This window comes from Netta rufina (assembly GCF_964035555.1).
Source record: "Netta rufina genome assembly, chromosome: 7".
Taxonomy (NCBI): Eukaryota; Metazoa; Chordata; class Aves; order Anseriformes; family Anatidae; genus Netta; species Netta rufina.
In genome coordinates, this window is record NC_140130.1 from 37016756 (window position 1) to 37029748 (window position 12993).

The 12993-nt window shown below is 43.5% G+C and overlaps 1 protein-coding gene across 15 annotated transcripts in view; it reads left to right on the forward strand.

The window, feature by feature from the left end:
- Positions 1 to 636: 636 nt before the first annotated feature.
- JAKMIP3 (Janus kinase and microtubule interacting protein 3) overlaps positions 637 to 12993 on the forward strand; it is a gene marked incomplete at both ends in the record, with an annotated part of 34959 nt that continues 22602 nt past the window's right edge. For all 15 annotated transcript variants that reach the window (XM_084290118.1, XM_084290125.1, XM_084290126.1 and 12 more), the window contains 2 exons: positions 637 to 771; positions 3343 to 3840. In XM_084290118.1, the coding sequence (XP_084146244.1) occupies positions 637 to 771; positions 3343 to 3840 (633 nt within the window). The remainder of the gene's footprint in view (positions 772 to 3342; positions 3841 to 12993) is intronic.

Here is a 12993-nt window from a genome sequence, read left to right on the forward strand (position 1 = left end):
CAAAATATTTTTGCAGCTGAGCTCTGTCCAGCCCTTGCTTCAGGTCAGGGAGGGCCACTTTAGCTGTACCTCATGCTTCCCAGAGTATCCAGCTGTCTGCTGCTCCTCCTTCCAGGTGCAGCGATGGTTAGAGGAGTAAAAAATGACTTTAAAACTCATGTTTTTATTTTTTTTTCTTTTTTTGTACCTTTAAAGCACTGCTCAGGTGGTAATGAGCAGGATGCTGGCTGACTTGACCTCTCTTAATTTTGTGTGGCAAAGAAATGGTGAAGCAGCCTCCATCAGAAGTGTTCATTTACTATAAACCAGCTGATCTGTATGAAAAGCAGTTGTGGGGAAGCGGTGTGGTGCTGGCTATTGGCATGTGCGAGCCCCCCAAACCGCTTCCGAGTGGAGCACCTCGAAGTCCTGCGGAAGATGCTGAAGCCCGGCCGTGCTGTTGGCGGTGACACCCAGCTGTGCTCTGGGCAGTGACACCCAGCCATGCTCTCGGCGGTGACAGCAGCCTGCTCACGGCTCTCCTCTGCTTCCTTCCCTGCAGGTGAGTGAGAAGATGTAGCGGGGCGCGGCGAGGAGGAGCAGCCGCAGCGCCGGGACGGCGGGGCCTGCGCCAGCACCCTGCCTCGCCGCCTCACCATGTCGAGGAAGGGCACCAGCAGCCGCGCACGGGGAGAGCGGCCCGACGCCTTGGCCGCCCTGCAGGCTGCCAACGAGGAGCTCAGGGCGAAGCTCACCGACATCCAGATCGAGCTCCAGCAGGAGAAGAGTAGGGTGTGTGTCTTCCTTTCCTCTCCTTTCCCTCCCGCAGTGATTAAAACGAAGGCAGCCTGCGCTGTCTTGCTCCCACTGCTTTTTGCCTGCTACCCGACACGTAGCCATGTACCTGACTTCAGAAATAAATCCTTGGGGTGATGCATGTGAGCTAGAGGGACGAGCCTTCTGTGTAAAACAATAGAGCCCCTTCATGTCATGTTTTAAACTGTTCCCCTTGTATTTCAAGCAAAACGCTCCCCATCTATAAACCCAGGGGCACAAGGTTGAGGGTGCCGGGCAGCAGTGGTTCACATGCTTGCTCTTGTGATCAGGGAGGAAACAAAGCCCAAAAGCCACGTAGCTTCATGCCAGCAGGAGACCTGGGAGAGCACACAGCTGCTCGAAACAGGGGGCATGGCCACAGCACTGGGCTGAAGCTGTGCACCCTTTTTGTTTCTCATGCTAGAAGTTTTCCTGGTAAGTACTTCCCTGTTTAGGAGGATGGGTACCATGAGGACTTTGAATACAACTTGGCAGTGGTCAGAAGTTCCCTTTGCTGGTTCTTCTCTTTCACACTGAGTCTAATTTCATTTGGAGGTTGTGCTCAAAGTCCTTCAGACCGCCAGCAGCCCCGCCAGGCCTCTGGGCTGCCTCTTCCACAACCCTCAGCACCTTTCTCAGCAAGGGCAGGGCAATGCTATTTGTTCTTCAATAATCCCTAATTAGTTTCCACTGATAAACTTTTGGTTTTTCTTTTTTGTTGCTCCAGAGCCCTAATAGAGAAATGCATTATTATGCCAGGGACAGAATTACATCCTGTAGTTTTCCATTAACTTGCATTATAATTTGGCACTGTAGACCATGATTCTAATTTTTAAGGAAGCTTCCAAAGGCGGTGTCTGTGCTTGTGTATATATACTTATACACATACACACACACACACATTTTAGTATAATACCTATTAATAATTTTACTGTGAATCAGAGTTTACAGCTTTAAGACTGCGGACCCTATTTTCCTTCCCTCAACCTTTCCCAGTCCTTTTAAATACAAGGCTTCTCATCATAGCTTTTCTTGACTTCCTAGTTTTAAATTGAAATATCTTTTTACCCTTCTGTGGTCAGATACATTTTGTTATTTGTCATGCATAATTTATTGCTGAAAAAGCATCTGATAAAATGCAGTTGTTTTGTGCTTCCCAGTAGCTCTCACAGAGCTTTTTATGCCTTGCATAGGCACATGCATACAGCACAGTTAGGATCTGTGTGCCTGAGTGTGCCAAAATAATGGCTTAGCATCTGGTTTCTTGCATATTCTTTAGGGGATATGGTATGAGACCTGCAGATACCAGCTGAAAAATAGACTCAGACTTCCTCTATAAGGTGCTGGCTATTTCCTGAGTGTGTATTATCTTAAACATTATTCTGTTTATAGCACTTGTTACAGACATGTTAGTCTTCTTTCTGAGCATATACTTCATGTAGCATTTGGATATTAATGCTTAGCTCACTTGGGTTTTGTGCTTCTTGCATAAGTTTATGATACTTAACATGTTCACTAGTGGATCTAGGTCACTAAATTGGTCAAATTAAAGTCTATGAAATTTCAAATGTTTAGTATTTGTTTATAAAAATAGGTTGTGATGCTAAAAATCGTTATTGGTGCCTAGATTTATCCTCGATATCAGTAATTTCCAAAGTGGCAATGATATGATTTTTTTTTCTCTTTTTCTAAATATACAGGTATTTCCACTTATGCTGATTTCTAGTGGAAGAAATGTCTTTTCTACAGGGTTGTCAGGATTCTTTTTCCTCTTTTCACAGATCACCTTTTCTTTAAAAGAATTATCCCAGTTCTCTGTAATGTCACAGGTTTTTTTCTTTACGCCTGCAGCGTTTGGTTCTGTAGAGTGCTCTCATATGGGAAAGAGATTTAGTCATGTTCTTAGCAAGAAAATGTTCCTGTGTCATCATAGGAAAAAACAAACAAACAAACAAACAAAAAACCATCTTTACTAAAAATAATTGACCTGAACTTTTTTTCCCCAATAAACACTTCAGTAAGTAATTATAATGTTGTGAATATCCACTTCTTAATCTTAGCATTTAAATATATGCACTGGTTGCTCTGATAAACATCCTAGGGCAGAAAAGATAGAGAGAATTGATGTGCATTCCCTGCCTCTGAACAAGCCTGCTCAAAGGAGATAGTTATGCAAACACTTTAAATGCTACTGCAAATACATGCTGGGAATATTTTCTAGTGCAATGCCTGCCACTATGCCACATCCACTTCAATAAAAAGCTGAGGTGGATCGTATTTTCCCCTGACACATGTGGCTCTCATTTGTACCCCAGGACAGCACCGCTGACATCCTGCCAACTTTGCCAACCCTTCTGATGTGTGCACAAGTATAACCTCACAGGTACATTCACTACGACATCGGGCAGGCCTTTCTCTCTAAGGCACAGTCATATAACACTGAATTTTGACGTAGTAAAGTGATCCATGCCATTTTTAGATTATCTCATAATTTGTGGAAATAATTTTGTTGATAAAAACACTGCTTTTTTTTGACTTCCCATGTAGGTCAGCAAGTTGGAAAGAGAGAAAAATCAGGAAGTTAAGCAGATCAAAGAACACGAACAGCATAAAAGTACAGTGGTGGTAACAGAGCTCAAAGTCAAACTTCATGAAGAGAAAATGAAGGAGCTCCAAGCTGTTCGAGAAGCACTTCTGAGGCAGCATGAAGCTGAACTACTTAGAGTAATAAAAATTAAAGATAATGAAATCCAGAGACTACAGGCCCTCCTCAATGCTGTACGTGATGGGGCTCCTGACAAGGTGAAAACCGTGCTGCTTTCAGAGGCAAAGGAGGAGGCCAAGAAGGGGTTTGAAGTTGAGAAAATAAAAATGCAGCAAGAAATTTCAGAACTTAAGGGGGCTAAGAAACAAGTGGAAGAGGCTTTAACTATGGTCATCCAAGCTGACAAAATTAAAGCAGCAGAGATAAGGAGTGTGTATCACCTGCATCAAGAGGAAATCAGCAGAATTAAGAGAGAGTGTGAGAGAGAAATTCGCAGACTGGTATGTGTTGCTATCTGTATCTATGTTTTTAATAACACTGATGTTATTGATAGCAGAAAAATGAACATCAGTGCTGAACTGCATTAAATGCATGAGGATAAGCAACCAAATTTTTTCAGCTTGCTTCAAATGCGTTTTCTGTCTGCTAATAGTGATGTCAAAATGTTTTTTTTAAAACCTGCTAGGATGTTTTGTATGGAACTTTTAATGTCTCTCAGTACCTATTAATATCGCTCATCTTTCAGATATGAAGAACAAGCCTTTAGTTACCAGCTGCATTAGGGTAATTCTACATAATACATTCATTTCTTGGTCTACAACAGGGCCTATTGGCCCCTTTCCCCTCCATTTCCCCACCATTTGTTCCTCACTGATTCACTTTCAACCCTCCCTTTCCCTGCCTTTGCTAATTCCTGCAAAAATTTCCTCTGCACCCTATAGTCGAGTCCTATAACCTGGTGGTGATGACCCCCGTTACTCTGCAAGGTGTTCAGGGAGTTTCTTTCTCTCTGTGTCCCCCCTCGGTGGCTTTCCCCCAGGACAAGTGAAGCAATGACGCTCCTCCTTTGGTGGTTACTGGGGTTCCTTCCCTTCATTGCTCATCTGATCCTTGCTGGGTCATCATGTATGCTGGTCATCTAGTCAAACCGTTTGAGTCTCAGGAACAACAGTTAGGCTCTCAAAGGCTACACACCTGTGGCTTCAGAGTATACCTCCAACGGGCCTTGAAACTGGTAGGGGATGTTAAAATGGATCATGTTCCTTGAAAAACAGAACTCCCTGCAGGAAGGAAGAGGGAAGTCTTTGCATGAAAACCTGGCATGCCACCACCACTTTCTGGATTTTAGAACAATTTCTCCCTCACTGGTAGCTTGGATGCTTGCCCTGAAATTCACTCAGTCTTTTGAGTGCAGCACAGCTGATTTGCAGGACTGTCTCTCTTAACTATTGCTGTCATTCCCAAGAGCAGGGGAACAAATGTAACATCCATACTCCTGTGAGGTGTATTAAAGGTCTTGTTTTAGTATTTATTTGATGCTATCATCTTTTTGGGTTTGCTATGCTTTTTTTTTTTTTTTTATGGTATGCAGTGGCTCAGGATAAACTCATTAATGTTCCTTCGAAGTAATTCTCATTTGACTATTGTACAAATCCTAAAAAAAAAAACAAACCAAACCAAACCAACCAACCACTATCAACAACAACAAAAAAATGTAAGTGAAGGCATGGCACTGTAGCCATGCTTCAGTAAACATCCTGCAAAACCTCCCCACCACAGGGCTGGTGCAGCACCAGCTGTGTCCTGGCAGACCAAGGAGATTGGGCTGGCCGACAGACCGGGTGCTGCTCCCCTAGGCAATGCAGCGTTGCATACCCTTTATTTAGCTCCTTGGACTCTCAGACTTCAGGTTGTTATTTTTTGCCCACATAGAGTATTTTATTTTTATGAATAGGATATTAAAATAATTTATAACCAACTGATCTATTGATACTGGAGAAATATCCTGCAGTGTAAGTACTTTCTTCTCTAAACATACACTACTAGATACATTGATTTAATACATCAGAATGAAAGGGTGGCTAATGTACATCCTAAATAAACTTAAAGCATTACATGAAAATCCATTCTAATGGCCTCTAATGTAGAAGCCATAAAATAAATATGTTCTGAGTTATAAAGAATAGAGTGGTTTGAAGTTATGTTTTCTAAATTGCCTTGGAAAATCAAAGTTTTTTTTATTCCTGCTTGAAAGAATGAAATTATCTAACTGTACTAATTAAATTACACAATGCCATCATTTTACCAAGCCCTGAGTGCTTCCTGAATGACTTTAAGTACTCTCGGTTCCATTGACTTGACCATAATTGATTTCAATGGGAGCTGTTGGCTCCTGGCACCTTGTGGGGAGGGCCCTGATGTTTCAAGGGGAAAGGCTGGTGTCACATCCTATGATAAAAGCTCTCTTCTCTATGAAAATGAGGCAATTAACGAAGCAATTAAGCTAATACAGAAGCCAGCGCTTTTTTCCTCTGTTAAGATAGAGGCCATCAGCAAAGCCTGTTCACTGAGCCTGGTCGGGGCTGCCACGATACACAGGGAAATGCAGAAGAGCCCGGTGTGAGCCGCTCTGTCCGTGCAGCAGAGCGGTGCTGCAGATCCCAGCCCGGTGCCCCCGAGGTATCCTGGCACCCCGGGACCAACGCTGTGTCTGCTCAGCCCGCAGCACTCCCCGGGGCATCCTGCCATGCTCCAGGCAGGCTTTGCTCTGAGCCTAGCAGGTGCGGGGCTCAGCAGTCACCACCACGTCTGCCAGCGGTGTTTACCAACAATATTAGTGTTGTATCTTTAATCATGTTCATGAAACCGCCCCTTACCTGCTACGGTTCTGTGCAGATGGAGAGCCGTGCCCCGGTGTGTGCAGCTCAGCCCAGCCCCGCGAGGAGCCAGGTGGATTTCTGCCCACTTGTATCTGGCCCAGTGCTTGTGCATATTGCGTTGCCTCTGGCCCACGACTGGGGATTGCATGCTCATGTAGAGGCTGTGGCAGACATCCAGTTCTGAAATGTTAATAGTTTCATGTTAGGACTGTAAAAGCTCCTTGATTCGTGTACAATGCATTATTTAGTCATTTAACAAAAAGGGGAAGTGACCTTTGAGCAAATTGCTATTTCACTTCTTGAAAAATACTGCTTTTTTGTTTCATCAGAATGGAGAAAGTTAAATTATACTCATTCATGTTTAGGTCTGCAATGATATTAGCCCTTTAACATGTAATAATCTTCTGAAGTTATTTGTGTCTGATAGGTACCATTTTTCATTTTCAATTTTTTTCATTTTCATATTTATTTTCAAAGAACATTTGACTTATCTTAGGTGCAGAATGGAAAATACTTCCATATGTAGTCAGACAAAGTTTGTTTTGAAAAGGTAAGCTTACATTATTCCATTATCTTCCTTTTAAATTATTTTCTTCTATTGTACAGACAAATACATTTGCTAGTGTCTCAATTTAGAGAAATGTGGGAAAATATTAGATGACCTTTGAAGTAATGTGTTAGGAAGATGCAGTATATAGCAAAAAGGAAATGCACAACCATACAGATTTGCTTCCAGCAAAATGGAGTGCATTTTTGTGCTTCAACATGTTCTTAACTTCAGGCTGAATTGTTTTCCCATCTTTTGTGGGATTTGCCAAGGGAATGCAGGATATACATGTTCAGGCTTTCAAAATACCTGTTTTTACTATGAACTATTCCATTTTGATGACTTAGTAAGTCGTCAAAGCTACAGCAGAGCAAAACTACAACAGTGAATTAAGTTAAATTGTTAAACCCAGCCCTAGTGAATGACCCAAAGCTACTGAGCTCTGTCCTTGCTGTGTTCCTAAGGGGAATCCTTGCGTTCTTGCCCTCTCCAGAAGAGGCTGGTCTTGGGGAAGGCACGGCTACGCTGCAGCCAGCCAAACCCGCTGTGCCCGCGTGTGTGCTGTTCTCCAGCTCCTGCAGAAAAACTAAGCCCAAAGTACTCTTGTGTTCAAAACGATGCTTTCAGATGTGATTGTAAGCTGGGTCCTCCCTCCTGCTTGCAGTCTCATGCCGTGACATACCACTCCAACACACGCAGCAAAGAGGCTCTTAATTAGAGATGCAGTAATTGCAGGGGGCAATTTTGTAGTTTTGTATCACCAGCCTGGGAGGCCTGCAGACTGTAATAGCTACCAATGTATAATATTCTTTTGGAAGCAGTTCCCACTCAATATTTACCAAACAAGCATTCTTTTTCTTCTAGATATCTTTCAGGTGACAGGGATGACTATTACTCATCGATGCTGACAGCTTTAGACTAATCCCATACATCAAAGCTGAGCAGCTATCTGTCCCCTAATGTTGCAGGGAAGGAAATGATGTGTTCTGCAAAAGCATGTGTTCAAATTGTTCTGCCCTTGTGTTTTCTATTTGCACATACAGCTTGTGCTGTTTGTGTCTGTGAAGTCTGGGTGTGAACATCTACAGAGAAGTACAACTAACCCAGTTAAGCTATTCCTGGCTCAGAAGCTTAAGAAACGTTAATGTAAAAGATGAAAGTCACATTGCAGATGGTAACAAGTAGGTATGGCAACAACCTCCTTTCTACAGAATTTCTAATTTTAGTAAACTTTTTTCAAATTTTAATTTGTGTGTTTCAAATCAGCTTTAAACGCTGCATGAATGTATTTAATTACATTTGCATGGTCTACCTCTAATAACAACCTACCCCGTATCTGTGTACTCACGTCCAGGGAACACAGCCCTTCAGTCATGAGAATGCCGTGGAATTAATTGGCCTCAAGTTTTGCTTAGTGGAGATGAAAATTCAATGTGGTAAAAATATTTAAATTTTATATAAACATAAATTGGTCAGAAGTGAGAAGTATTGAACACCAGTGGTAACTGCAGCCACCTTTCCTCCTGTTTTGTTTTTTTTTTTTAGGGGAACTAAAACAAAAAACAGGAAGATTGAAAAAATGAGATTTGTTACAGACTGGAGAGTATTTATTTTCAAATGAAGATAAAAGTTAGTCAATAACAACTACTAAAAGGTTTAATATAAAGCCATTGTACATTGAGACCTCTGTGGCTTCTTTATGGTAAGCCAGCACCAGGGACACAGAGGAGAGCAATCTGTCAGTAATGCTCTGAACCAGCATGTCAGCAGGCACTTCTCTGAGATTGCTCTGCTAGGCAGTGGTAAATTAGGGAAGATGTGACAGTTAAAGGGCCGTTTCTCAAGAAAAAGTGTGTGACTTTTTAAATATTAATTTTATTGGTGATTGACAGTCTTTTACTTCTCCTTTTTGTTCCCTTATATGGAAAAAGATCGCTATATTTGGTATAAAGGCATCTCAACAGCCATCCTATACTGAAAGCTAGACAAATTATTCAAAGGGATTAACTCTTCCTTGCAAATCATTTGTCGTTAGAACGTCATTTACACCACTGCATTTCTTATTCCAACTTAGCCCAGACTATATTAAAAATTATCCAGCATTGTTGTGGGAAACTATTTGTCTGTAATTTAACTTGGCTCACCAGCTGGAAGGATTTAGGGAATCAGCATTCAGTTGAAACCTCTAAGTGGGTTAGTGGGTGAACATGGGTGAGGTTTTCAAAAGCACAGGATGGAATAATTTAACAGATCGCTCTGTTAGCACCTAGCTATCAGTTAAGTATATGTGAGGTACCATACATGTACAAATTTCTCCTGTGGGTGACAGGAGTAATTTCTCCTTCTATCTTTATGCAGTTATTTCTCCCATTCGATGTACCTTGTTCTTCAAATATGGTATTGCAGTTAATTCTGTTACATTTTTGTTTTAAATTGTTTGAAAATAATTGTTATTCATTGAACAAATTTACTCTGCTTAGTGATTTTTTAATATATTTTAATATAAATCCAGAAATATCTCACAATTTAAGTAGCTTCACTTGTAACACTATCAATTTGGTGTACTGCTGTTCACACCAAGCACTAAAAAGGAAGCCAGTCTTCGGAAATAAAAGCCTTTGTTGCCTAGTGAGGGATTTTTTTTTATTAGTTATACCCTGAGTGGGAGCAGCAAATTCTGATTTCACCTGCACCACTTCACCTTTCTGCACTGCACAGTGCAACACTTTGGCTCTTTCAGTTCTAAACATGCTGTTTGGTTCAGTATAGCTGAAATTCAGGCAATCTGCAAATAGGATCCTTCTTTGGCCAGTATTGTAGCCAAACCATATCACTGAACAGTTTTCGGTGCTGGATGTCACATGTGCCCTTGTTTAACTGCACAGAGATGAAATATACTGTCTCCTCTTGTATTTGATGGCTTGGCAAGGTTACTGGAGGTGTGGTAATGCACTGCTGACAGTGAATGTCTTTTGACGAGGGTCAGTTCTGGAAGAAGATGATACAAGAGAGGTTCCCTGGGTGAGAGCCTGGTGAGAGCCCTGCACAGCTGATGGACCACAGCTGCCGTGTGGCAGCGCAGTGCTTGGGCTGTGCCAGGGGTGGTTCTGGGGTAAAGGGCTCCCTGACAGTCAGACAAAGCAATGGGATAGCCACAGCTTTATTCTAAGGCCATCTAATGATAACCTAAAACCCATTCAACTGGCAAGACTCAGGAAATTCAGAGCCTAGGAGGGTAGTTTTGCCTTATGGCTTCGCTTGTGAGGCTACCAGAGCCCCCAGCCATGCTCCCCTCACCCCATCATCATGCCCACCCACCTCTCCTGAAGCAGACCGCACACACACACAGTGCGCCAGCTCAGTGAGCTGCCTTGGCAGAAAATGGATCACAAAAGTGAAAAAGAACAGTTTTCCCATGGTCTGATACCCTGAGCCAGCTCGCCTTGTCATATCACCTAGCTCTGGCAAGGAACTTGGAAGGGAGTGGCAGGGTGTGGGACCACTGCTTCTGGCGGTGCTTTGCTCGTGTATTGTGCCTTAGCTGCAGTGAGGAACTCTCCTCTTGATGAGTTGCTGCTCTAGCAATGCCTCTAGCAGCAATGGTAGCATGAACTGCTCTTGGCTTTCACCTCCTCCCTCAGCTACACGGTAGACGCAGAGGTCTGTGTCCCTTGCAGAGGTCTGTGTCCCTGCTCTGCTAACAATCAACCGGGCTGGGGCATTCCCTGCAGCCACAGCATGGGTGGGAAAACGGCACATGTGGCTGTAAGGAGAATTTTACTTTTCTAAAAATGTATTAAGTACTTTTCAGTTTGCAGTTTATTACTGCAATATACATCATAATGACACAAGATATTACAATTGGGAGAGAGAGAGGTAGTACACTTTGCACTTTTTTTTTTTTTTTTTTTTTTTTTTTTTTGTCTGTGCTGGGGGAAGGAAAATTTTCCTTGGTTACAAGGAGTAGGGAAGCTCACTGTGCTCCTGCATTGTGTGTGCTGTCATCCCACCATTGGCAATGTCAGGACCAAAGCTGACTTGGTGCTGCAGCACTGTATGGCAGCCTGACTCTGATGTGCAGGAATATTGATGGAGTTTCAGCACCTCAAGTTACATACACTGACTAGTCAGCAGCACCAGTCTGCAGCTATGCTGCAGCTCTCTCCCAGTCTGTTTGTAAAACACAAATCCTAGTGGTTTATATCAATGTGCAGTACCAGAGCACAGCATTTGGCAGGCTGGCTGACTTCATATAGCTGGCTGTTACTGATGAGTGACACACATCGCTAGGGCAAAGAGGCAATTGCATTTATTTCTGTGGGAGTGTCAGGGAAAATGTTCAGGGAAATGCAGAGGGAGGGTGCAAACAGACACCCATCCCTCGTGGCTGGCCTCCCCGCGTGCCTTCTGCCACCCAGCTCCCTGCCCTGGGCCTTCAGGGAGGTGAGGACAGGCAGGTCCCGGCGTGTGCCAACTGCTGGCTCTGCACGGCGCCGTGGGGAAATGTCTGCTGTGCAGCAGCTCCGGCTGGAAAGGGTTTTTCTCGTTTGCATTTAAAACCCCTGTCTCCGAGTGACTGGCTTTTTTCCACCATGCGCCAGTAGCTTCAAAGGCAGATTCCTGCGGCGTGCAGCCACGCTCCCGGTGTCATCTGTGGGATTTGCAAAGGCCCAAGAACATCACAAGGAGAAATTTCCCAGCCAGGGAAACCTACACATGGCTTTTACAATCATCATGGAAACAACACATTTTAAAAGAGCCATAAGGCTTAAAAACAGCAAAACGCGACGCTGGGCTGGGAATTGCACTAGAAAGCACAAGGAGGGAATAACAAATTTAAGTTTGCATGGGATTAGGTTTGCATAATTGATATCCGCTGTGCTCGCAGGCTGGATATTAATTAGCACTCCTGCATAAATATTCATTCCAAGTCAAGGCGGCCTGCTAGAACTGAAGTGGGAATATCCATGGCACGGAGCAAGGCATCTTTCCAGGTGATTGGGTGCTGTGCTCACACGTGCGCTGCCGCTGTCTGGTGAGTGCTGCTGCTGTCTGAGCTGCCAGACAAAAGGTGGGGAAGGAGGAGGCACGGCCGGGACCGAGACCAGGACCGGGACCACCGCTGCTCCCGGGGCGCGATGAGGCGGGCGGGTGCGACAGCCTGGGGGGGCACACACCGCGAGGCTGGCACCTCTCCCCGTGAGTTCTGTCCTTTCCTGTCTTAATGTTGTCATAATGTTAGCAATGATGTGAAGAAATGTGCTAAGCAATATTTTCTGGTGAAATGCTTCTTTGGATTAGTACTATTTCTATAACATTTCTGTTTCATAGTATTTAATAGTAGATGGCCACATCAAATTGTTATACATATTTCGTGAATATGAATTTAATCATACGAAGGGAATGTGAATACTGATGTTTCCTTAGTTGTTCACCAAGACTGTTTAGTTTTTCTTTCCAGGAGATAAGCCACTAGTGAAATACCTTGTTACAAAATCTTTTGCATTTTCTGCAGTTTCTTTGTTCTTCTTAATTTGAAGTGTTGCCTATGTTGTACCATGTCTTTGCTTTCATATAAATAGGAGCTAACTAACCAATATTCTCCCTATTTAAAAAAAAATAAATAATGATTTTACAAAGTGTTACCTTTCTGTTTATAGATCCGTTTAGATTTCTACTTGTTAGATATTTAGTAGAAGGACCACAGCAGCTGTCTCTTTGTTTGATTCAAAGTTAGTAGTCCATTGGCTTAAAGGAAATTATTGAAAGCACCTTTAATAAAATGGCACCCAAAATACTTTTGATTTGCTGCATTTTGTGAAGAGAATCTAAAATTTTCCTAATTGTGAATTAAGATTCCATGTAGTGCTTAGGTGCTGTCCTACCCTGTCTTTTGGCAAAGCAAGGGTCAAGGAGCTGGCTTTTCACCTCGGACAAAGCAAGACTGTGCTCTGGTTTGTAGCTCACTATTTCTCCAGCCCCCCGAGCAGCTGAGGCAGGCAGGGCTGCCTGTGCAGCACGAAGCCTCGGGAAGCACCGCAGCTCTTGCATGGGACCTGAGCTGCAGGTGTGGCGTGCTCCCACCGTGCATGCTGGAGCACAGGAACCGGTGGCAGTGCACCGCCTGCAGCCCCTTCGGATCCTGCATGGGGGTCCCACACCACACAACAGGGAGATGCTGCTCCCCAGCCTGGACATCCCCCCCACCTCATTTGTCTCACAGCTGT